At 51.8% G+C, this 26,055-nt stretch overlaps 1 protein-coding gene across 1 annotated transcript; it reads left to right on the top strand.

Annotated features, from left to right (window-relative positions):
• Positions 1-66: 66 nt before the first annotated feature.
• Positions 67-17,803, top strand: STRN4 (striatin 4). The gene is made up of 18 exons (XM_072979863.2): positions 67-611; positions 4,841-4,944; positions 5,231-5,304; positions 6,171-6,249; positions 6,454-6,654; positions 7,599-7,755; positions 8,208-8,358; positions 8,759-8,872; positions 9,009-9,124; positions 9,353-9,528; positions 10,095-10,142; positions 10,455-10,576; positions 11,658-11,837; positions 13,034-13,174; positions 13,574-13,672; positions 13,889-13,975; positions 14,252-14,441; positions 14,554-17,803. The coding sequence occupies exons 1-17, from the start codon at positions 192-194 to the stop codon at positions 14,419-14,421; spliced, it is 2,439 nt and encodes an 812-aa protein (XP_072835964.2). The 5' UTR covers positions 67-191; the 3' UTR covers positions 14,422-14,441; positions 14,554-17,803.
• Positions 17,804-26,055: the final 8,252 nt, after the last annotated feature.

The following is a 26,055-nucleotide window of genomic DNA, read 5'->3' as shown; positions in this document are numbered from 1 at the left end:
CGGCGTCGGGCGCGCCGTCCCCTCCTAGGCCCGACTTCCGGCGCGGCTCCCTATTTGGCAGGAAGTGGTGCCCCCCCCTCCGCGCGCGGGCGCTCTCCCTCTCCGCCGCTGGCTGCCTAGCTAGGCTTTCTCTCCGCCTCCCGTCAGGCAACGCGCGGCGGCCGCTTCCCCTCGGCCGGGCTTGGCTCACTATGTGGCAGCCGCCTCAGCCGCAGCCGCCGCCTCCCCCTCCGCCGCCACTGCTGGGATCCCCGACGATGGAGGCCGAGCGGGGGGCGGCCCGGGCCCAGCAGCTCCACCATCATCACCACCATCATCATCACCAGCCGCCGCCGGGCTCGGCCCAGGCCCAGGCCCTGGCCGGCGGGGGAGACCAGCCGCCGCCGCCCCCGCCGCCGCCCCAGCAGCCGCCTCAGACGGCAGCCCCCGTGGGGGCGGCGGCTTCGGCTTCGGGGCCTTCGGCGGCGGCAGCGGCGACCCCGACCCCGCCAGGGGGGCCCGGGGGGCGCGGGGAGCTGAGCCTGCCGGGCATCCTGCACTTCATCCAGCACGAGTGGGCGCGCTTCGAGGCCGAGAAGAGCCGCTGGGAGGCCGAGCGGGCCGAGCTCCAGGTAGGCAGGCGGGGATCCGGGGGGGGGCCCTTTCCCTCGGGCGAAGAAGAAGGAGAGGCGGCGGCGCCGGGAGGGGTGGCGGTTGGGGATGCGGGGGGGGGGAAGAGAGAGCCTCGGCCGCCATTTTGGGGGGGAAGGGGGGCCTCGACCCCCTTTGGGGGTCCCCAGCCGCCCGCACCCCCCCCGACCCCCAAAGGTGATCCTCTGGGCCGGAGGCAGCGGGCGGGACGTGGCTTCGCCTCAGAAACAGATCGTCCGTCCGTGCGTCCTCCCCCCCCCCCAATCTGTTTTAATTGTAACATAGACACGGTGACCTCTCGGGTGTCCGTATCTCTTGACCCCCCCCCCCGCCCCGTGGAGGAGACTGGCATCAAAAAAGAGGGGCCTGGGTGGCCTTCCGTCCTCGATGCCATTGGCCTCATCGAATAATCATTATCTAAGAATAAATCTTGTGAACTGCAGAGCTGGAAGGGACCCTGTGGGGTCATCCAGTCCAGCCCCTGTCCAGGAGGCACCACCTGTAGGGGATTCGAACTCCCAGCCTCCAGCTCCTCAGCCTGTTTCATGTGGCTCTCCAGACAAGCCTCCTTCATTCTCCCCCAAACCATTAAACTCTTTTTGTTCCTAGGGATTGTCGGGTGCCAGGGTGCCCACCCCTCAGTGCTGTGTGAGATATTCTCATAGGAAATGGAGCAACCGGGGGTCAGCCTGTGGTGGTTTTTTATTTTTTATTTTTTATTTTTTTGTTAGCCAGCGGACCATTTTCGTTTGCCAAAGGGTAAGCAGGCGCTGGCAAGGTCAGCCGTTGCCACTGGAGCCAAAGGTGAATGAAAAGTTGGGTTTGGCATGCAGGTGATCTTATGAGCTAAACTCCTGAACGGGCAGGGGCACCCCAGCTTTCACAGAGATGGCTTGGTGGCGGGAGCTGTTGTTCATCACAGAACTCAGGAGGGTTGATCATCATCTTTGACCTACAGAGCTGGGAGGGACCCTGTGGGGTCATCCAGTCCAGCCCCTGTCAAGGAGGTCCAGTGGGGGAATCGAACTCCCAACCTCTGGCTCCGCGGCCAGAGACTTAAACCGCCGAGCTGTCCAGATGAGAAGGAGGAGGGAGAAATGGCTCGGAGAAAGGCTGTGCAGAAGGTCCCAGGTTCAAAGCCTTGACATTTCCAGGGAAGGCTTGAGAACTTCCCCTCTTCAATCCTGGAGAGATGCTGCCGGTTGGAATAATGGCCTGTGCTTACAGTCTAGATAAGATGATGTTAGATAGCGACTCCCATCATTTCCACTGATCATCTGTGGCGGCTGGGACTGACGGTAGTTGGAGTCCGACAACATTTGGAGGCCCTCTATGGGGAAGGCAAGGCTCGGCTAAAATGGCCTGGCTAGCGGTCACACTTGTGAGGAGGCAGCTTCCTGTGTTCCTCCGGATACTCCTCCATCTGACTAGCATTATTATCATCCTGGAAAGCATTGTTTGTTTCCACTTCTTTGTACTTCTTTGCACGTACAAAACATATCTCCTTTGGGGTTATGCTCCTCTGACTTAAGAGGAACACTTGTACCTTAGCTCAGCTGGGATAGTCCTGTGGAAACAGATGATGTTGTCCTTATTTTCTTAAAAGAGGGCGAGGTTGGCAAGAAGTAGGTCTTTCTATTGTTCACGAGATGCTCTTAAAGTTTGTGCTTCTTCCTGGCCTCTTCTCCATCTTTTCTGGGCACAGCAGGTGTGTAAGCAGTGTACTCATGGCTACCCAGCCTCCACAGAGCAAGGGCTCGAATCGGCCAGCTGTGTTGCTGTAGAGGTACTTTTACACACCCATTGAGCTAGGTGGAGCAGTGGGAAGAACCTGTTTATTTCTCTCTCAACCATCATTAAGTGAGGTGTGATCAGTGGGGGAGATATGCACGGGAAGCACAGTTAGGAAATTAGTCAGGAGGAATTAGTGAATCCTAACCCTGGAATTTGAAATAGGAACCTCAAATTGTGTTTATCCTCAGGACCATGAGACCAGGGGTGTATCCCACAGGTTTCAGAGAACTTCTTTCAAAGAGTGGTTAAGATGAGGTCCATTTTAAGCTGTCTGTGTCCTATTTAACACTTGAAATGGGGAAGAAGAGACAGATGAGGTGTCGTTACTGAAATAATGGCTGCCTTCATTGGATGGGGGAATATTTGCTGGAGGCTGGATTGATTCGTGCCTTCATTGCATGGGAGATAAGCTGAAAGACTGCTGGAGGCTGGATTGATTGGTCTCTTTGTCGGGATGAGGAAAGAAGTTAGTCACCCACACATGCGTAGGCCTGGAGGATGTGTCTGTATGATCTGAAAAAAAAGGAGGCAGCTTGTAACTGACATCTCTTGCACTGTGTTTGGCAGCCTGTGGAAGGATCCGTCCCTACCCTCCATGGTGACGGAGTGGGTGACTAGCACTGCAGCTTGTTCAGTAGCATCCTGGAGGAGGGGAGCGTAGGTGAGAAGCAGAAGGCCAGCACCTGTCACACCCCACCCCCAAAACAATTGGGGTGCGGCCATCCCCTAATGCCATGGTAGCCATCAGGAAGGGATGGGGGGGACATGGACTGTCATGGACTCAAGGTTAAGAACAGTGTGGCTCTTTTTTTCTTCTTCAAAGAGGTAAAAGAAGTTTGAAAAAGTGTGTATTAGAAATGGGGAGATTCGTATTTGTAGATGAATATGACTATCCCCATACTGGTGGCACCCCTAATGCAGGTCTGGCCCCTGGAATTGGCCCATCCACTCGTGCATCCTGATGCTTAGAAAGTCTCATTCTTCCCACCAATAATGCCAGGAGCTCCGCCATCTCCCTGCTCGGCTGCTGACTTCTCCTCCTGCCCCCCTGCCCAGAGTGGCCAGCCGAGCAGAGAAACGTTGGCGCTCCCGGTGCCATTGACATGAAGAGTGAGACCCTTGCAACACCGGGGCGCATGACTGAAGTGATTTTTGGAATACAGTTCACCAGAGTCACATTCCCTGGGCTACAGGGCGGCTTTCTGAGAGCTGAAGTCTAGGGTGGCATTTGATCATTTTAATATTCCTTTTGAAAAATCAAGGATGGTGTCAGGAAGCCTTGTGTGTCAGTGAAATGGAAGTGATTTTTGCTTCCTACGCTGTACACAGTTTCTGTTGGTCCTGTTGCCACCTCCCATCCAGCCAGTTTCGCAGGTCTTCGAACTGATTCAAAAACCTGCAAAATCTGTTTACTTGAGGTTTCTTCTGGTGATCAGTAGATATTCAGTGGGGCAGGGATCACAGTCTGCTTGAGGCCCACATGATGTAATAGACGCACAAATGAAAAATGGAACAAAATCCCCTTTCAAACCACCTTAGGTTCGAGAAAGGAAGGCACCAACTTTCTTCCGTTTATGATGCTCTTACCTCTGTAAAACACAATAGTGTCCTTGTCCTGCCAAGTTTCATCATGCATTTAGTGACACCTTTAATGCATTCTGGGGTGTGTGTGTGTGTGTGTGTGCATGTGTGTATGTGTGTGTGTGTGTTTTCAAGAGCACTTTAGGTATTAACTCACAAAGCATCTCCGTTTATGCAATCTAAAACAGTGGCTAGATTTTACTGCAGTATGAATTTGGGATGCAGTGCCACAGCTGCTTCCCTTCAGATAATGTCCCTCCTGTTCTCCTGGGATATACTGAAATACTGTATCCTTATCTTACAAAGAGAGTGTTCCTGGGCCAGGTCACCCAGGATGCAATTCGCTCCCTTTTTTGGTTCTTTGGCTCTTCTCAATACCAACACAAAGTCCAGTCTCTAGAAACCACGTGAAGTTTTCTTTGCCACCTTTCCCTCTATCGTGACTTCTTCTTTTCCAAGCTTCTCCACAACAGCCCAACCTTGTTTTGAATGCCATTCATCTTGCTTTGGGTTATGGCTCGTCGTTTTCATTGACTGTGTCCTACTTTATTGATGGAGAATAGGTTGGAAATATTTAGATGAAATAAATACATGTCCCCTGTAGAAGCTTTTTTAAATCTCCTATTCTGGTCTGCAATCAAGCAGCTGCATGAACATTTGGTAATACTGTGACATCACAGCAGTTAAACCAATGGGGGCAAGAACAGAACACTTGGAGGAGAAAAACACATTTTGTTTTATTTCAGTATACGTTTGTTGATGTTTGGGTGGAACTGTGTTCCATGGGCATTGTCAGAATACTGCCTCCTTCACTCTCTGTTCTTGTCTCCTCCAGGCACAAGTAGCCTTTCTTCAGGGGGAGAGGAAGGGCCAAGAGAACTTGAAGACGGATCTTGTGCGGAGGATAAAGATGCTGGAATACGCTTTGAAGCAGGAGAGGTGAGCCCTGTTCCATGCCTGTGCCTCTCTGCCTAGTGACAGAGCAGACCACCTTAGTTGGGATTACAACATCCCTTAGCTGCTCCGACTGGAAACCTCATTTTGGGAGGCAGTAGGATCTCCACCTGGTGTGGTGGGAAGATTCTCCTCTCCAGATGCCCTCCAGGCAGGGTTGGGTGCTGGCCACTTCACCATCACGTAACATAGCGTCCGTGTCTTTAAAGGAAATGATGAACGTTTACTTCCGCCGGTGTCTTCTGGCCTAAGTTTGCTTTGCCTTTTCCAGGTCAAAGTATCACAAGCTGAAATTTGGCACTGAACTGAACCAGGGGGAAAAGAAACCGGATGCCTCAGAACCAGGTATGGGGCCTGCTCTGCTGAGAGGCCTGTTTCTCCTGCTGATGCTCGTAGGTGTCCACCCACTGCTCCCTGATTTCTGTCTTTCGATGCGGAAGACAAGGAATGCTATACAGAGAGGGACATTGAGAAACCTGTCCATCTAATCAACCTGTCCTGGTTTTAAGTGCCTCCTTCCTTCTGTGGGTTAGGCGGCTTCCCCCAAACACTGTCTTCCCTCAGCTACATCCCTCACAAACATGTCCACTTAACGGTGATTCTTTTACCATTCAGGTATCAAGTGAATTATTTTCAAGATGTTACTGGTTTGTTATTTTTTGTTCTCCTAGGGCTGTTTCTCTTTTAATCCATTCTTAAAGATTGGTTTCTGGGAATTCACTTTTATGTTTCATTTGATTTTGTGGCTTATAATCTGCCTTTGTTGGCAACAAGTAGAAAGGTGGGCTATAAGTAATTTTAAAGAAATGGGAAAAAATGGTAGGTCTGGTGTTTTGTTAGCATCAAACCCAGTTTGCAACTAGGAGAGAGGAAGGAGGATGGGAAGGTAGCCTCGGTTGTGGGAAGAGGATTGAGCGGTCACTCAGTGATGGAGCCCAAGTTGGTTTCATACAATGAAGTCAGATTTCTAGTTGAGTTCCAGACAGGGACCTGCTATCTTGTACTTTGTAAAATCCACAAACACAGATGGAACTCAGTAAACAGGAAGAACAAAATTCTGTCTTAAAACAAAAACTTGGGTAGAATGTCTCAAATTTTGGGTGTCCAGGAGTCTTCAAGAAAAGAGGTCCTATCAGAAAATTAAATCTTACCATCTCCCCACAGTGGGGGCAGGAATTGGTGATGAGAATCTTCCTTTGTTTTCCACCCAGTCTCTAATGGGCCAGCAGAACCCATCTCCTTGGAAAGCACGCATTTTATGTGGAAAGAAGGGCGACAGCTCCTCCGCCAGTGAGTAAACTTCTGGGGCTGAAGGTCTGGGAGCAAGGCTGCAGGGGTGCCAGACCTCCCCCCCTCCCCAGCTGTGGATCGTAAGCTGGCGGCCCCATTGGCAACTGCTCTCTGGGCATCTGGAGCCAAGGGCTTGCCAGTGGCCACTCCAGCAATACACTGAAGGAAGCTGCCTCCTCTCCCTTTGTGGCTGGATTTCCCCAGGTACCTGGAAGAGGTGGGCTACACGGACACCATCCTCGACATGCGTTCCAAGCGCGTCCGCGCTCTGCTGGGCCGCTGCTCCATGGAGTTGAACGGGGCCACCGAACCTAGCGGCTTGGGAGCCGGGCCTGCCTCTGGACCTCCTGGACTGAATGGGGGGGAATCGCTCCTCGTCAAGCAGATAGAAGAGCAGATCAAAAGGTGAGCGAGTGTGATGAGTGACCAAGAGCTTTCTCGGTCCTCTTCACATCCCACTTTGTGGAGCTCTAGTGGGTTGCTGTGAACCTGCAGGGATGTCGAGCTGTGGTCCAGAAACACCTGGCCTAGTTGCTCACCTGTGCTGTAGAGGGCGTGGCTCTGCCTTCTAGTTTGCCCAGTCTCTCTTTTCATTGGCAGACATCCTACCAGGATAAAGCCCCACCAGGCTCTGTCAAGAGGGTTTCAGGTCTTATGCGGTCTTTAGTGTTACTTCTTACATGTTCATCTGATGGCCAGCGACAGTGGCCTTTCTCCAGAGAGTTGGAGGGAGGGAGAGGCATCTTCATTTGAGGAAGGTCGTGATTAATGCCAGCTTTCTTGGGCTATTCTGTCCTGAAACCAGAATTGGAGTTTGCATTTTCTTAGCTCTTATGAAATAAAAGTAAAGGCGTAAAGTGTCAGGGGCATCTGTGGTCAGGGAAGAGTCTCTGGGATTTTGCATGGGATAAGTAGCGAAGGCCATGACAATATGGCAATGGTGTTGGTCACACAGTCACAGAATGGCTAAGTTGGAATTGCAGAATGGCTAAGTCCCACAAGGTCATCTAGTCCAGCTCTTTTCCTGTGCAGAAATCCACAGATAAAAGACGTCAGAGAGAGATCCAGGCCCTGTTCCAAACCTCCTGCTAGGCAGTAATCAAATGGTAACGTCAGTTTGGAACAGAACTATGGGGGAAGAAGGGCAGGAACCCCTAGGCTGGGACGATCATTTATTTCCAGCTCCTCTTGGAGTCCAGTTCTCACTCGCAAACACGACTTTTTCCACCCCCCGCATTTCAAATCCATAATAAGGGTGCTGCTGTTCTTCCCTTTTTTCACACGGGGGCGCTGCAGGCCCTAAATTGGGCCTTGGCAGTGTCACCCATCTTTGCTTTTCTGGCTGGTAGGAATGCTGGGAAGGAAGCCAAGGATCGGATAAGCAGCGCAGTGATGGAGAAGCTCCCCTTCTTACAGGGTTGTGAAGAAGACGACAGCGACGAAGAGGAGGATTTGGAAAACCTGCCCCTGGAGACACAGCGGCAACACAAGAAGCAGCGTGTAAAGGTAAAGCCTTCCCTCCTTGAAGAGGGAGCAGAGAGGCAAAAAAAAAAAAAAAAGTCCACCGGATTCAGCATCCTCTGGCATAGGGGCTTTCATGGCAGGCCACTGTGCTCTTGAGATTTCCTCAGTTTCCTGTCTAGCAATTCTTATTACTAAGCATTGCCTTCATTGGCTGGCAGTCCCAGGGCACTGGAGGCTCCCACGTGAGTCGCTTAAATCTGTGCCATTTTCAGTAGTTGATATTTGTGAAGTGTTTCGCCCTCCCGACCCCTTTATGCTCGTGTTTGCCTCCAAACTGGAAAGAGAACGTGGCCTCGCTCTTGCCAGTCTTCTGAACAGAGAAGATGCCGCAAGAGAAAGGTCTTTTCCTCTCTCCCAGCTTGTGCCCCTCCCCCCCCGGACGCGGCCCTCTCTTGGCCTACACAGGCTCTGATAGACGGCGTTTCTCATGGCAGCTCACCAACAAGCCCCTGATGCCCGAAGTTGAGGACGACGATGACGACGAGGATTCTGAAGATGCACTGAGTGAGTTTGACTTCTTGGGCTCCGGAGAGAACGGCGAAGGATCCGGGGACACGCGGCGTGCCGGAGACGGCAATGAGCTCGGTAAGGGAGGCCAGGCATCCTCTGTTTTGGAGATCTGGTCTTGAGCATTGTGGGGAAGGGAGGGTTTGGACTCCTTTCTCAGAGTTGTCTCCCACCCCTGAGTGTGGGGATGCAGGACTGCCAAGATGCTTTATCATAAATGGTCGGGGGGCCACCCCATGTAAATTGCTCCCCCCCCCAGGAGCTGGGCTTGTGGGTGTCCAAATGCCAAACCTGAAATCCAGCATCATTATGGCTGTGTCATCAGTGGCATGACTCTTAGTTGGAGGAAATGCTGGCAGGAAGTTGAGGACCTTCTCCTTCATGAGCTTGAAGCCAGCGCTTACATCTGGCAGTCCACAGCTGCTGGGTTCTGTTTTTTCACCTTCCTCCTCCCAACCTGTCTACTGTCTTCCCACAGAAACCCGCCGAGTGAAGTTGCAAGGTATGCTTGCCGATCTCCGAGATGTCGATGGGCTTCCACCAAAGCCATCCATGCCCTCGGCCATCCCCAGCCAGCCCAGATCTCACGAAGGTGAGGACCCTCTAAGCTTTGTGTCCTCTTGTTCCTTCTCTCTCTCTTCTGTTTGCAGCCAAACTTTCTTCCTTTCCCGTCAGAACTGACGGATTTCCACACTTGTAAATGAGTTTCTCTCTTCTCCCTGAAACAGGGGCCCTGGGGTTTTCCTCAGATGTGTTTATAATGGACACCATTGGTGGAGGAGAAGTCAGTTTGGGGGACCTTGCTGATCTGACAGTCACGAACGACAATGAGCTAAGCTGTGATGTGAGTAGCCTTGGAGATGCGGCTTCAGACGGTTGTCAGCCCCTGTTTTCCCCACCCCTCTCCCTTCCTCCTCACCCACTTGCGGTGATGGTGATCTTAGCCGGGAAGGATGCTGCAGGAATACTGGGACAAGGCCTCCGAAGTAGGGGAATTTAAGTGGAAGCACATAAATCATGAGCCGTTCCCTCTTCTCATTGCTCCCTCCCTGCCTCCCCCCGTCACACGCAGCTCTCAGACAGCAAAGATGCCTTCAAGAAAACATGGAACCCCAAGTTTACCCTTCGGAGTCACTACGACGGCATCCGCGCTCTGGTATTCCACCACGTCGAGTCTGCGCTGGTCACGGCCTCGGAGGACGGCACCCTGAAGCTGTGGAACCTGCAGAAGACGGTGGCTGCCAAGAAGTGAGCCCCAAGAACACCTGTCCCCCCCCCCCCTTTGTTATGGTTCCTTGCCGTCCGGTTGCTTCAAAGTTATGGCAACCTTATGAGCAAGTTCCCTCCGAAAGGTTTTTGTCCCTTCCCCTCTCACTCGGGCCGGTTGGGGGGCATTAAAAAAGGTCTCTGTCCTTGGAAGCTGGGTGAAAGGGCAGGAAGGCGCAGGGAGTAGTAGATGGCATTCGGGCCAGGTTGCAACCCCGCAGACCGGATAATGCCATGGAATCCCTGTATCCGCAGGATTGGTGTCTGTGGTTTGCCTGAGCCCTGTATACAAGACATGATAGGCTACCGCCTTTGCTCCTCCCCCTTGCGTCTCGTAGATAAGGGTTCCCTTGTATCCGTGGCTTAAGGCGTCCACTGTAGATTGTAGAACTGATCCCTCGCAAGTACAGAGGTTGTGCTGTAATCCAAACAGGGCTATGCTGAGAGAGCTCCCGGAAAGGGCAGCCGGCAGGGAATATTCGGGTGCGTGGCTTTTTCGCCTGTCCGTCTTCTGATCTTTTCGCCCTCCCTCTGCTCTGTTGTTGCAGGAATGCAGCCTTGGATGTGGAGCCGGTCTACGCATTCAGGGCACACAGGTGTGTGTATAAGAGCTCTCTCTCTCTCTCTCTCTCTCTGTGTTTCTTTGTGTTTGTAGAGAGAGGCTGAGCCACGTGCGAGACTGACCCAGACGTGCACCAGTAGACCCTCTGGCCTTCTGATATGGGGGCTAATCAACAGTCTGGTGCTGCTGGTTGCCACTTGTTGACTTCACTCAGAATCCAGTCGGGACCCCCACCCCACCCCACTGTAACCCCACCCCACCCTTAGTGTCCTGGACGCCCCCTCCCCCCTGGTCTCTCTTCCTTTTTTACTCCCCCCCCTTTCTGAGAAGCTGTTTCTCTCTCCAGGGGCCCGGTGCTTTCCGTTGCCATGGGCTGCAACAGTGAATCCTGCTACAGTGGAGGGCTGGACACAAGGATACGCTGCTGGAGGATCCCAGATCTCAGCATGGACCCTTATGACGGTTACGGTAGGTCAGGACGGAGCTGGCCTTCCTTTCTTTGATCCAGCGGGCTGAGAGCCCCAATTCTCTCGTCCAATGAACGGGGAGGAATAGAGATGAGTGCTGTTTTTAACTGTTTAAATCCTTTTTACTTAATTTTAGTTTAATTTCGAGCACTTTGGCACATCATGTCTATGTTTTATTGTGTTGTGAGCCACCCAGAGTGACTACTGGTCCGACGGGCTGCGTAAAAATTAAATAAATATATAAATAAAAATAGAGGAAGTGACTGGCAAACACTTACAGGTTTAGAACCCAAGACTAGGCTCCGTGTTTGTGTTTACATTTGTTGGTGTTGGGAAGAAGGGATTCTTGCTCACCTCCAGCTTTTGCAAGCCGCTGTCTCTACGGCACTTGGATGGGAGGAGCAACGTGTTGCCGATGGAAAGGCTCTAATGCTCCTGCATTTAGGAGCAGCTTTGTTGCTTCTGGGGGCCTTCGACCTGAAGGGTCAGAAGCATTACAGCCAATTCGATTCCTGCTGCCCTCCGCATGGAGGGACCCACCTGGTGTCCAGAACAGCAAAGCTCTTCCTGTTTCACTAATTGAAACAAACAGAAAAAAAGGAAACTTTGAGTAAAAAGCAACTGCGTAGGTCTAAAACAGGCCCTGGGGGGAAATCTGAAACATATCGACAAGCAGCTTGAGGTCGTCTTCGGAAGAGCGCAGGCGTTGGGGGTGGCCTTCTGAGGTCCAGAAGGAGCCTTTGAATGTTGATGTGTAATGGACAACTTTCAACACCTCATAGATTTTTGGAATTTGCTTCTCTCTCTCTCTCTCTCTCTCTCTCTCTCTCTCTCTCTCTCTCTCTCTCTCTCTCTCTCTCTCTCTCTCACACACACACACACACACACACACACACACACACACACACACACACACACACACACACACACACACACACACACACACACACACACACATATTTAAACTTCAAAAATCTTGAATATGTAGATGCTGTTATCTGTATATGTTTCTGGACAATCTTGTACCAGATTTAAAAGCAAGCTGGTGATGCTGCATGTTTTTGTATGTTTCTTCTGCACAGACCCCGGCGTGCTCAGCCGTGTCCTGGAGGGTCACTCCGACGCTGTCTGGGGCTTGGCATTCAGTCCCTTGAAGAACCGCCTGGCCTCCTGCTCTGCGGACGGCACCGTGAGGATATGGGATCCCAACAGCAGCAGCAGCAGCGACTCTCCCTGCCTCAGCACATACAACGTGGAGAGCGGTGAGCCGGGACTCTGAAAGAGACCCTCTCTGTTTTTCCCGGCAGCCGGGGAGTTAGCGAATGGCTCTCGAATCCTGCCCCCAGGAGGCCACTTGTGCCTCGAATGGAATTGCCTGTCCTGCCCTTGGTGTCTCCGTGTTGGACGCGGGAATCATCAAAGTCCACAGCAGGGCCAGAAAAGGTTGCAGGAACGCTGACCGTGTCCCGTCAGGCATAAAAGGCGGCACGTGTTGAGTATCTGTGGGAGGTGCAGCTCACCCAGATCAACAGCAGAGGGAACTCTCCTCTCCTTAGTTGCTGACTTTTATTTTACAAGGAGACCTTTTAGATTTTCTCGGGTGGCAGAAGATGGCACCATGGAGCTGCTTGTCTGAGAGAGGATATACCGTTTTCTTTCTTCCCGTGGTCTCTTTGGGTCAAACGTGGATTGTCTAGTTTCTCTAGCATCTCAAGCCTTCCCGTGCAGGGTGGCCGATGTTGGCCCTCTAGCAGTGCAGCCAGCACTGGTCCAGCCTGGGTCCATGTACCGGCATGGATGCTACAGGGGATCGCTTGTGACATGTTATGGCCTCCCTTGCTTCCATCTCCGTCGGCTTTGGAACTTTGTAGTGGTTTGTTGTTTTTTTCCACAATTTTGCTTGCATACTTCACCTAAAAAAGGGAAAGGCATCAAGGCATGCCTTGAACCCATTGTCCTCTTTGGCTGTTCTCTGCTGTTTGGAAACACTGAAATTGACTAGACCCAAAGCTTCTTGCTGAGCAGTCTAATCATTTGCAGTGCCCCATTCCCTTGGAATAAAGGAGGAGAGGAAGGAGGGACCTTTTGACACATCTCCACCCCCACCCACCCCACGCAGTTCTGCCCATCATCATTAGGTCTCTTGTATTCTCTGTCTTTGCTTGGTGCCAGCTTGCATAGTTCTTCCGGGGAAATTGCTCCCGTCTATCCTGCCGTGGATCTTTCCACAAGGCAAAAGAAAGGTTAGAGATTGCTTTCCTTTGGTGGAATGTGGGTGCTGGAGTAGGCCTGGGCTTTAGAGAAAAGACAACATGAAGTCTTACTCAACTTCAGGAGCACATAAAACGGACCCCTTCCCTCCCAGGACTGTGGCAGCCCCTGCGCACCCTTAGAATGCCCGCATCTCCATCCCCCAGATTTCCGGGCTCTCCTTCCTCATCCTCTCTTTCTTTGGCAGAACACGGAATCCCGACCTCCATCACGTTCTCCAGTGTCAACCCTGTGCACATGGTGGCGGCCTTCCAGACAGGCTACGCCGTGCTTTATGATGTGGAGGCCTCCTGCCCTGTCCTGACACTAGAATCTCGACCAGCCAGTGGTGAGTTGTGAGCTGATGTGGGCGGGGGGGAGGGGGGCATCCAAGCCTGCACTCCCTCTAAAATGTAGGTGAGTGGGAGACAGGGAGGGAACCTAAGCTTGGAAAGGCCATGTTTTAAACTACATCTCCCAGAAGCTACTTGCAATTCTGGCTGGAGGATTCTGGGATTTGTTGTGCAAACTGTACTTCCCTTTTTAAGGGGGTGGTGGTCCTTTTTTTCCTCCCCCAAGTTCCCCATGGAAGGTTTGTGTGTAACATCAAACAGCAAGGTCTTCTGGTTCTGGCAAGTTTGTGAGGCAGCCTCCACGAAAGAGGTTCTTTGGCCTGGGCTTTGCCCTTCTCCCCAAGAGAGCTCGGTGCGGGATCAGGCATTTGCTCCCCTCTTTTCTCTCCTGACAGGAGCCAGTCAGATCAACCAAGTAGTAAGCCACCCAACCCAGCCGGTTACAATCACAGCCCACGACGACCGAGGGATCCGTTTCCTTGACAATCGGACAGGTAGGGACATTGTCAATCGGTCAAGGTGCCTATGGTTGTGCAGGCTCGGCTTCCTTACAAGGAGAGAAGAAGCTGCCACTTCTTAAACCCCGTCAAAGACCCTGCCCGAAATAGGTCTTTCCGAAAGGCCCCAGCCGTTGGGGCAAGGTGGCACATTGGACATTTGGTACCTGCTGCGAAACACTTTCACAAAGAAATTTCCTTTTCTCTGTGCAGGGAAAGCTGTGCATTCCATGGTGGCTCACCTGGACGCCGTCACCTGTCTTGCTGCAGATCCTAACGGTGTCTTCCTTATGTCAGGAAGTAAGTCGTTTCTCACCCTTAAGCAAGGAAAACTTGCGTTGCAGTCAAGCCTCAGCTATGGCAGGGGAAACACACAGTCTATAGCACATGAGGCTCCTTTTCCCCCCCAAGGTTACCCACCCCCGCAGTGAAGAACTTAGACGCCCGTCATCAGCAGGAGGGCCACTCCGCCTAGGTCAGGCCTGCTTGGGCGCACCTGTAGGTCCAGCAACCCCCCCCCCCCCCGCATAGGTCTCAAGCCGCTCTTTCCCCCCCCCAACGCTCTGCCTGTTCCAGGTCACGACTGCTCCCTCCGGCTGTGGAACCTCGACAACAAGACGTGTACACAGGAAATCACGGCACACCGGAAGAAACACGACGAGGCCATCCACGACGTGGCCTTCCACCCCAGCAAGGCCCTGATTGCAAGCGCCGGTGCCGACGCCCTGGCCAAGGTCTTCGTATAAGAAGAGGGCGAGGCCCTTCGGTAAGCCAGACCCCAAGGGAGTGGGGCAGGGAGCTGTGGGGAGCGGGCGCTGCGTCTACTTGGCTGTTTCACAGGCTCTCTTTCTCTCCCCCCCCTTTTCTCCTCCCTGTAGGTGTGTCCCCAGGATTCCTCTGTTCTGTGGTTGTTTTCCCCCCTTGATCTGGCCCAGCCAGTGGTGCTAACGACGACGCCTCTCTTTCTTCGCCACCACCGGCACCTCTCCCCTCCCCGTCTCTCAGAAGCCAAGCTCAGGACTGACCCCTGCTGGACATCGGTGGCCGGGTGGACGCGCAAAAAAACCCGGGAGGGCCGAGGCAGCTGCTTCCCTGACCTTGTGGTTCACCTTCACCAGCACTGAAATATTTTCCACTCATTTCAAGGTCGCCTGGTTTTTATTTCCCAGCTCAGGGATGGGAAGAATTTTTCCTGGATTATTGGAGGGCATGGGGGGGGGGAGGGAGGAGAGGGTCCGTGATGTCCAGAAAGGGCTTTGGGTCGCTTGGTGGACCGCGTCATCTCCATGCCGGCTCGGTCGTGGCGTTTTGGACTCTTTCCCTTCTGGCCCTTGTCGGGCCTGCGACTTTTTAAATCGAGCCCCTACGGGTCGGTCTCGGACAGCAAACCGGGTCTCTCCTGAGGCTCTTCGGGCTGGGCTCTGTTACCTGAGCCGAAGAAGGGACAAGACAGAAACCGAGTCGTCCCTGCCTTGCCCGCCGGAGGCCGTTCCCTGGCACCTGATCATCGTCACTGCTGCAAAAGCTTCCACGTTGCTTCTGGACAGTTCCACTGGGCAGGCGGGCAGGCTCTTGTGCCAGCTTCCGCTCGGTTTTTGGCCTCCAGGTGCTCCCTTTGTGCTTCCTTCACTTTCTTACTTTTTATGCGCCCCCCCCCCGATTGCAAACGCATGCACTGAGTGTCCCTTCCCACGAACAATGTGTACAATATACCTGGACAGCGGAGAAGGCACAAGCCAGGGGCCGTGTGGGTGTGGAGAATATTTGGGACGTTATTCACCCCTACCTCACTTCCAGTTTATCCTGGCCTGGGGCAGGAAGGTGTGGTCCTGCCTCCAACCTGCTCCCCCCCCCCCTTATTCTGGAAGAGGCACAGGGAAGAGGGGGAAGGGAAGCCAAACAGGACCCAGGACCTATTGATTCTTGGCCACTGGTCTTTGGCTTGCAGAAGAGGAAACGCGTCCTTAAAAGCTGGGATGGACAGGGAGTCGGGGGGGGGGGGCTGGATCAGGGAAAGGGGCTTGTGAACAGTGGAGAGGAAGGGTGCCAGGCAGGGTGAGGTTCCTGGTGAACTTGAAAAGGTCCACATCGGGGCTTAGGAAATTCCTAGGGAAGTGGAATGAGACTCTCCTGGATCGGCAGGTGCCCTTTCCCCCTTCTAGCTGCAGAGGACACAGGAGCGCTCAGGTCTTGGCACCTCTTCCCCCTCTTTTGCCGGGGCGGCCGGCGCTGTCCTCTCTCCTCTTTTTTTTTGAGCCATCGATTCCCAGAAGTCTCTTAAGCCATGAAGGCCCAACCCAGCAATAAATCCCACCCGCCGACCATTTCTCACTTCCCCAGCTGGGACTGAGAAAGGACAGGCATCGATTCCCTTCAGGACTCACTGTTAGCTCCCGCACCGAAGCCGAGAGAAGGGGGAAGAGGCCCGGCAGTCCCTAAAATGCCACCAGGGTGACGTGTGCAGTTCCCGTTCTTCTGGCAAGACAAGTGGCTTGGGGAGGGGGTGCAAGGAGAGTGACCGGGGGCATCTGGTTGTATGGAGGAAAGGGATCCCTGCTATCACAGGTGCGGGGGGGGGGGGCTCAGCGGTGGGCTTCGGTTGGGGGTTTCAGGCAGGAAAAGAAGCCTTGACTTTCTCGGCCAAGGCAAGTTCTGGGACCAGCTGTTTAGAGAGCCAGGGTTTGGGAACTTGACACTCTCCTTCCTCCTGCCTGTGAATTTAGGGGGTTGCTAATATGTCCTTTATATATTGTTCATCCTCTGTGTGGTGTGACTTCCTTCCCCTTGCAGTAGGCTGCCCTTTTACCAGCACCCATTTTGCAAGGTGCTTGGCTGGACGTGGGTGTGGATTGCTCCCCCAGTTTGGGTGGGCAGGTCTTCGGTATGTGCCCGTGTGTGTGTGTGTGTGGTTGGGTTTGATGTGAACTAGGCATAGGGGCCAACAGGCCAGTCGCTGGTGCCCACCCTGATTAGACAGGCCATTTAGCACCAGTATGGATTGGCTTGAGAAGTCTTCCCTTTGAGGGCTGCCCACTTCTGCTTCCTCCCTCCCCCCCAGACCCTTCCTTGGGGGTCATCCGTTGCCCCCAACTAATTCTGCTGTAGTTACAACCTTATCACACTACTGGGGAGGGGGGTACAGCGATAGCCGAGGATGCCAACTGGATCAGCTCCTCTTCTTAGCCTCTCCTGGCTGAGAGCTGTGTCCTGCACCAACGCTGGGCACCTCGGTTGCCTGCCATGCCACCCCCCAGATCCTGCTCCTTCATGGCTGAGGCAGCCCTTACAGGGGCTTCCTGCGTCTTTGAAAGGGTGGGTGTTTCTCCCCCATGGATGTCTGTGTGATTCTTTTATAAGTGAGCCTGGGTTGGTTCCCTCTCTCCCCGCACACACTGTTTCCTGTCCCTTTCCCCCCTTTTTATCGTTCCTGGGGCAAAATCTTTTTCCTTTATCTGTTCCTCGTCACTGTTGTACATTCTGTATAGTAAAAGAAAACCAGATTTGAGCAGGGCGGGGTGGGGTGGGGGGGACCCAGCCATGAGCCACCTAAAGGGCTGCCGCAGAAGTAACCACAATCACGTTATCACTGTGTGATAGTTTCTATGAGCCATCAGACTTTTTTAAAAAAGAAAACACAAAAACAGTGCTGAATGGAGCTAAAGCAGGGTAGGGAGGAGACGTTGGTGGGGAAGATAAGAACCACACTGATTTTAAAGATGGTGCTGCCTCTGAATCTCATGAGCACATCAGATAAAACACTCGCCCTCCTCTGCTCCCAGTCGGGGGCCACCTCACTGACCAACCACTAGCCACGTCTGAAACATTGGCCAGCTTCTCTCCCTTCCTGCCACCTCCTGCAACCCCTTTGCATTCCCCCCCCCGATCCTTCCAACGTATCTGTGTGCTATATTTATCCAGAGCGAGAGCACTCCTTGCCTTTTTTTAAAAAATTGCCGGTTAGCTTTTTATGATATATTTATTTGGACTCTTGTTTTCTTTTTTTTTAATTCTCTCTTTTTTTTTTGTCCTGTTTAATCACAAGACTGAAATTGTACGTGGGACAAAAACTGCCTCAGTAATAATATTAATATTAAATAATAATAATAATAAAAATCCTTTGAAATAAAAGTAGGTGTTTTGGCAAAGCTCGGCTGGAGGAGCAAACGGAGAGAAACTCTGTGAGTGGCAAGCTGGTGGCGGATGCTTCTGTAGGCATCGGTGGCGTGAGAGGTTTTGACACACGGCCCTTGTGGGTGATGTGGGGAAGCGAGTCGGCAACCTTTCCCCGCTCAGGTGGTGCTGAGGTTAGGAGGTTGTGTTTCAGCACAGCAGGCCTTGAGGTGGGGGAGACAGGCTGGGCTGTGGCCCTCTGAGCATAAAAAGCAAGACCGCATGAAACTTTAAAAAGGAGAACCAGGTAGGAAAGGGGGTTTTTCGCACGCACCAGTGTTTTCAACATGCTATTGAAAGTGCTGGGCTTCTTTTTTGAGGAGGGGTCCGAAGTCTTCTGAAGACCACCCACTGCATCATTCTTAGGAGACTGGGGAGAAATTCTCTTGTATCTGGATTGGTTCTTTTAAAAAGGGGGGGCTGGGGGAGTCTGGCTGGGAAGGCTGTGCTAAAGTGCTGATGTTTTTAGGGGCTAACGGTGCAGATGTTGGAAGAGCCTCGTGGCGCAGTGCTTAAAACGCTGTACTGCAGCTAAAACTGCTCACGACCTGGGGTTCAAATCCCAGGTAGCCCGCTCAAGGTTGACTCAGCCTTCTATCCTTCCAAGGTCGTTAAAATGAGTACCCAGCTTGCTGGGGGGGCAATGTGTAGCCTGTATAATTAAAAAATTGTAAACCACCCGGATAGTGCTCGTAGCGCTATGGGGTGGTATATAAGTCCAGTAAATATATAAATAAAGAGGGGCACCTGCCCTCAGTGGCTGAAGCCCAGAGAAAAAGCCGTCTGCACAAACCCCGTCATATCAACCCTGAACATTCTCAGGAAGGCCGAATGTCAGTGCTTTTTATTCCTTGCAGATGTGTGGCGCTGGTCCTATCGTTGGACATGAGCAGGAGCGGAACGGGCAGGTTGCAGAGAGCCAAGGGCCGGCTTGAGTTGTGCTACAGTTGCACAGCAGCCGTACTCATAAAACCGTGCAAAAAAAAGGAAATGCAAGCAAAGTAGCTTGCCCAGCCTCATGCTTTCCTTTCCTTGCAAGGTGCCAGCCTTGTTACTTGTGCCAAAAGTCTTCCTTCTCTCGCTTCCTGGTAACATAGCAACTTGCTCTCTTTTGGTCCGAGTGCAGAAACCCAGCGTTTGAGCTCCTTTGTTAGGTCCGCTGCCTTCGCTGTGTATTGGGTGAGGGCAAAGTGGGTGCCAAAGAAGCCAGCTGTGGCTCGCCGAACAAAGGTGCTGTTCCTGTCGAGAGAGGCGGCATGTCCTTCGCTGCTACAGCTGCCGTGTCCTTGAGGAATGTGAAAACTGCCCAATTCAAAGTGCTATGCAACAGGTCACCCCTACAGCATCGTTCGTACTGTTACTATTTTTGTAAGTGTACCGAATAACCCAGTGTGGTGTGTAATAGACTAGAACTCAGGAGGCCTGGGTTCGAATCCTCGCTCAGCCATGGAACTTCCCTGGGGGTGTGGAACTGGCAAAGCTCCTCCTTCAATCTCTCGCTCACCTTGAAAGCCTGATTAGGCCCACCCCAAGCCGGTTCTGAGACTTGGCGCAGAACGACCACCGCAATTCAGCGAAGCCCAGTGCAACTTTTGTCCTCAAGAATGTGCTGCTTGAAGGGGGTGCCCCTCAAATTATGGCCCTATCCGATATCCTGTGCATTTTACCTAACTATGAACATTCTGGCTGCTGGGCACCTTAAATGAGCAAAATATAAATCCCTATAAACAAGGGATTAAGCCAAGGAAGCTACTTTATTATACTGGCTCAGATCTTCGGCCCCCTCTCACCTGAACAGCCATAATGGGTTTTTAAGTAAGATCCTTTTGTAGCCTTACCCGGAAACCCCTGGAGGTCTCTCACTGAAACACAAACCGGGCTCAGCCCTGCTAAGCTTAGGGTTTGGGTTCCACAGGCAAAAAGAACCACAGTTAAATCGATTTGAGTGTTAATTTAAATTGGATTATAATTTCTGGTGCACACACTGCAGTAGTGAAATTGATTTATTTGGGCTCCGAAGCCAGTTTTTCTTTCTTCCAACCAATCCGCAGGGGCTTTTTAAAATAACTGGCTGTAAATCAGTTTAAATCAGTTTGGTTCAGGGGTGTGGAATGTACTTCATGCCCATTTCATATCAACCGCACTGCCCCTGTGACTTCCACTTCCTATATTTTTAAAACATTTGTTATAGTACTGTTTAGTGATGCATTGGTTACTGCCTTTTGACACTCAGCTGAACGGAGCCATCAATTTATCGCTGTAAATTTTTTAAAAAGCTAAATAGAGAACGGTCATGAAAAACAGACTTCTAAAGAAGAAAGGAAATAAGTCGATTTCAGCCATGCAGACACCAAAACCGGTTTAAATCACCCAAAATAAATGGATTTCCAATCAGGGAACATGAATGCAGCGACTGATTTAAATACAACGTGGCTTGAACTGGCTTTTTTTAAAAAAAGGCTGAACAGAAATCAGTTCAAATTGGCAGTACGACCACACCCTTCTCTTCTTCTAAAACCGGTCTCCTTCTGGAGTGATGAAGTTTGGAGAGCAATATCTTTGAAGAACAAAACAAAACAAAAAAGGCAGGGCCAGCAGCTGGCACAGAGCAGACCTCTCTTCCTGCAGCCTCCCCGGGCAGAGGCTACCTTGCCTTTCTATCATCACAAGGGAAATGCCCCCCCCAAGGCTGGAGGGGGGGGCGGTGGCCCTGCCGCTGTGATGCAAAGGCCGCTTCCCACTGACTGAAATGTTGTCAGACCTGCTGGGTCTCCTCAGATGGCAAAGCTGGGTGGAGCTCAAGCAGCAGCCAGGAGCAGGATGGCCCTGATTCTCTCTGGCAGACAGAGCCGCAGCAAACCTGGCCTTCTGTGCCCCCCCCCCGACACAGAGAGAGAGAGAGAGTTGTGTTCAGAAAAGGACCTCTTCCAAACGTTGGCCTCCGAAGCAGCAGCCAAAATGGTTTCCCTTCGGCCACCGGTTTTCCGACACCGTTTGCTGGCTTGCTCACTTCCTGACTGTTTCTAAAGTACGGGAGTCTCCCTATTTCCTGCTTGCCGGCTTGGATTGCTTTCAGTGCAGCAAAGAAGCAAGGCAGCACCAACAGGATGAGCTGTGTGTTTGGGGGGGGGGGACACATCTTCTTGCAGGACAGCAACGCTGGCCATCACCCTATTTGCTTTGTTCTTGACGCAGTTTCTTCTCAGGAGAAGCTTGGATCGTGGCCTGCAATAAAGCCAACAGAGAGAACTGGGCTGACTTGCCGGCCCACTGGATCCTGGGGAGGGAGGGGGGCTCTTCCCAGAGGTCTTTGGCTACAGATCCCATCATCCCCAGTCAGGCTGGTTGTGGGATGATGGGAACCGTAGTCGCTACACACCTGGGTGGTTCCTCCTCCAGGGAGGGGAGTTATAACAAAGAGCGAGGTGCTGCATTGCCTGTAGTGCTTGGCAGGGGGCCATCTTCTGGATACATATAAACACACACACCCCAACACACTGGTTGTCTAACTGTCTTAAAATGAGGAGGATAAAATCCTTAACATGCTTGTTTGCCCATCTTCAGATAGAGCTTTAACAGCAGCCTTCTACACCTCAGCAGCAAAGACTGGGTCATATTTTAGGACTCTCCTGCCTCTTTCCTCTTAGCCTGACAAAAGAGGGCCGGCAAACTCTGAAGCTTGCATCATTTTTTGTTAGCTCCCTTAAGAGTAGCCCCCACCTGGAGATTTGGTTTCTGTTAAGATGCTTGTTCAGGTGTAAAACCCATTGGCTTCTAAGTGAAAACACGTAGGATGACAAGGCGAGTAGCTGAGCCCTATCTAACTGGGCCAGCCCGTGGTCCCTGAATTTTCAACCCAGCAGCTCTTTTAAGTTCTTAGATCCTTGTCAACCTTGTGAGGCTTTAAACGCTTTATACAAATAATGACTTGTAACCCGCTTTGGTTGTGGTGGATCACAGGGGCTCAGTGTCAGAGCAGGGCTAAACCACATTCCCAAGCCTGACGAAAAACATCCTTACCTGCTAACAGCAAGCAGTAGCTTGTTCCTTAAATTTATCCGGGGTTAGTTACCATACCTTGTCTTTTAAAAAGCGGCCGTCTTGCTTCTAATCCTCAAGGAAAGTACTGTAGTTGCGATGACATTTGGCAAGCGGGATCCGTTCTTCCCGTTTATCAGCGAAAACCAGACATGCAATTAAAATTGTTTTTGGCAGTGCTGATTAATACAGGCATGGATATATTATTAATCACTTCTGTGCCTCTGCTACAAATTGCTTTTTGAACCGCACATACATTCCTCCGTACCCATCTGTGCGTCAAGGGGGGAGCTGGTGGAACAGATTAGCCGGAAAGAAAAGTGTTTGGGATTCATAGAAAACCTGAACCTATAAAGGAAGGGGAAGCACACTCAGCTTTGTGCCCCCAAAACCCTCGTATATATCATCATCAGGCCAGCTGACTGAAACATGTAATGGATGATTAAATTCCTCGCCCTGAGCCCCACGCTTATGGAAATAAGGAACAGGGTGAGCACCCCCAGTGCTAGAATGATAAACAGAACTCTGCTTTGATACAGTTCTCCCACTGAAAAATCTAGACGGGTCGATAAACGCAGAACACTCTGGATTAGGTTCAACTTTTAATTCAGCTTCTCAACACCTCCATCCACCCCAGCTGTTGTATGGAAATGGACCTTTTAAAAATAAACTTTTTAAAAGGTTTTTAATTTGTTTAGAAAGGATTTTGAAACCTGATTTTGAACATTTTTTTTAAAAATCGGGTGTTTAAAATCGTTTTGGTCTAAAATGATTTTAAGGACCTGTTTTTTATAAAAAAAATTGTTCTAAAACAGATTTCAAATATTCTCTCTAAACAAATTAAAAACCTTTCTCTTCTACAGTGCTAGGAGCGCCCTGGTGGGCCAGAAAGCTAGAAGATATTAGAATAGCTTCCTCAGCAGAAGAAGGAAAAATACTTTACTTGATGCCATGCATAGCTTTATAAGCTGCTTCTGTCATGCTGCATCAATTTTCTCCAAAATTTTGTATACTTTTTATTACTCCCTAGCAATTTTCTCCATTCCAAATGCTGTCTCATTGTTCCCCGCCATTTAATCACAAATGAAAACACTCATAAGGGTTTCATGCTCATGCAGAAGTTGATCCGAGGCTCTGATCAGTTTAAGGCCCTCTTTTGGTATCTGTGCAAAATTTGGGAGATCAGGTCTCCACTGTGTACCCCCAGAAGAGCCAGCCTGGGTGGCCGTGGGCAAACTGCATGGTAGTCCCAGGGCACCCCCAGAAGAAGGGGGTGGGAAACCACTTCTGTATATTCACTACTTGGAAAAACCCTGAAAAGGGTCGTCGTAAATCAGAATGGACTTGATGGCGCACAATGATAGTGATGATTTCTACTTCTGGGCATCTCTAATCCCCTCTTCCACTTAGTAACTGAGAATCACAAGATATCCACTAGAACACAATGGCAGGATACAGAGCAGCATAACTCGATGGCGGGTACATACAGGCGATTAGCAAATGAGAAGATCTCTGAGCATATACAGAGTGCAGGCTGTGACTAAAGAATAGAGATGGGCATGAACTTCTGGTTTGTTGATTTGTGGTGGCCAAACAGGTTCCAGTGCTTCCCAGCCCCACTGGGGAGCTACTTCTGAGCAGGCGCCTGCTGGAAGAGGCGAGGCTGGGAAGCACTGAACCCTGCTCAGCTAATACACGAACCGCCACAAATCACCAAATTGGCAGTTCGCGCCCATCTCTACTGAAGACCTGCAGGGCCTCTCCGCACCTATAGGCCAAGAGCAAACCGAAAAGTTTGCACATGGGCAGGACCCAGTTTCGTCGTCTTGCTTATTAAAACAATACGAAAACAAGGGCCCTAAGGAGGTGCGCTCCTCACATGCTCCGGGCTCTGAACCAGATGGCTGGGAAAGGGATCTCTTTGAGGCTGGCGTTTCCAGATTCCTGGGAATCTCGAACTTGGGGGCTGTCCAGGAGCAATCAACGGCATAAGTCTTGGGCTCCAGACCCTGAGAAATCCTTCCCGGCCAACAGGATGTTTCTGGAGACAGGCAGGCTGAAGGGTGACCGCCCCACCCAGGCCACTGCTGGACGAGGCTTGCGCTTCACACACACACACACACACGCACCTCGCCTTCTAAATTATCCAGACAGGTGTGGGAAGCCTCGGCCAACCCCGAGGATGCCTGTCCCTTACTAGCTTTGTCTAAACAAAGCCCCGGATTCCAGCCAGGGCACCTCCAGGCTGGACTGGGATCATTCCTGACCCGTTCAGGGCCAGTTAGCCTGGCAACCTCTGCAAAAGTCTTGACTCCTTAGCCAGCCTGATCCATTCTGTTCCTCAACACTGTTTTAACTCCTCCTGCTCCTTAGTTTTGCTAAACAAAAGCCCCCCCCCTCCGTGCTCCTTTACCGACCTGACTCCCTTCATATTTTTGTAAGAAATTTGAGGTGCTAAATACAAATCAAAGCAAGAAAAAAAAAGTGATCCTTTTTTTTTCCAGCTGCACTATTGTCTTAGGATGATGGAAGAAGCTGCCATTAGGAAAGCAAGATGTTTAATCAACCTCCCTTTCCCCTGAAGATTGTATTCCGTTTATTTTATTTTCAGACTAGACCTGCCTCCTCTGATATCTTGGCGTGCCTTCTCTTGGAAGGGAGGCACGCCCCACTGGCTGAGCATCATCATCACCATCCCCTCGACAGTGGCAGATGTGTCAATAAAATTAGCACATAGGGACTGAGTGGGAGACGGTTTGCTTATGGCCACTGGTGTGTATTTGCAGCAGAAGCGAGATCGCCCTGGGCGCTTCCTTGTTGGGCTGGACTCAATCATCCACGGGGTCCCTTCCAGATCCGCAGTTTTAAGATGATGAGGATGAGGATGCCTTGCTGGGCGGCCTTGAGGACTTTACCAGCTGTGGAGGAAAGTAAAATAAAAACAGAAGAGGCCGGCAAATTACTCCGCTAAAACCGTGTGGGAGCAGAACACGGAGGGAAATAAAGTCTTCGGTGTCTTCACAGTAAGGAAAGCTGCCAGCCGGTCCTTCCCCAGATGCAAGAGGAAGGCTCCCCCGCCTGCCTCGGGGGGGGGGGGGAAGGGAAATTAATCGGGACAGAGGAAAAGCAGGAAGTTCCATGGTGACAGCTGAGAGGGGGGACGGGAAAAAACAAACACCCAGGCAGGCATGCAGCCCCCTCCCATGTGTCTGCCGCTGAAGCAGGTGAAAAAGAGGCAGGATCTGAGATGGACAACAGTCCCACCGAGGGAGGGCCTCTGCGGTCCCTGGATCCCTTTCCCAATCCACACGGACTCTCTGGTGCCTTAAGAGCAAGAACACACAACCCATCCGTGTTAAATGAACTTTAATATCGGCTTCACCGCTTTAGCTAAGGGGTGGGCTTCTTTCCCCCCCGAAAAGGGCCTCTGAATCCATGGGAAAATCTGGGGAAGGGGGGGTGACAGCAAAGGAGGGGGGGATGAGGGGCATTTGTAGAGGTCTCTCCCCCCCCCCCCCGGTCTGTGCCACCCCATCAGAAATTAGACCGACGTTCCCTGGTTCCTTTCCTCGCCCTTAAGAACCGGTGAAGGGGGCCGGTCAGGCTATTTATTCCGGACACTTTTCAAGCAGAGCCTCTGCGGTGCGGCGGTGAGCTTAATAAGACCCTGGAGACCTGGGTTCAAATTACCACTCCCGCCTGGGATTCGCTGGGGACGGCCCGCCACCGCCTCTCAGCCTCTCGACAAGCGGGCAAGGAGAGCTGGTCATCGCTCCGTCGGGCCGCCCCCTGTAAGCCCGTGTGAAGACACGATCCAGCGTCAGGAAACCGCTGGGGTCGTCGAAGTTACTTGGGGGAAGACCCGGGGGGGGGGGGATTCTGGCAGCGGCAGTCCAAACAAAGCAACGTTCCCAAGCGCTCAACGCGACTCGGAAAAGTTTTCCGCGCCTCCCAGCGGCGGTTTGGACACCCCTGCGTGGTTTTAAATCCTGGGAAAGAAAGTTTAGCAGCTGGTTCCTTTCTCGGTAAGAGAGAGAAGAGCTGGGATCCCAAAACCATCCGGCCGCAACGCCTTCTTCCCGACGGAATGGCGTCTGGCTGCCCTCTCGGCGAGAAAGCCAGACCGTCACTCTGCACATGCTCTAACGCACTCTTCTCCAACTCAGGGAGGG

The sequence above is a fragment of the Pogona vitticeps genome, chromosome 9 (assembly GCF_051106095.1).
Source record: "Pogona vitticeps strain Pit_001003342236 chromosome 9, PviZW2.1, whole genome shotgun sequence".
Lineage (NCBI taxonomy): Eukaryota > Metazoa > Chordata > Lepidosauria > Squamata > Agamidae > Pogona > Pogona vitticeps.
This window is presented reverse-complemented; position numbering and strand designations above follow the sequence as displayed.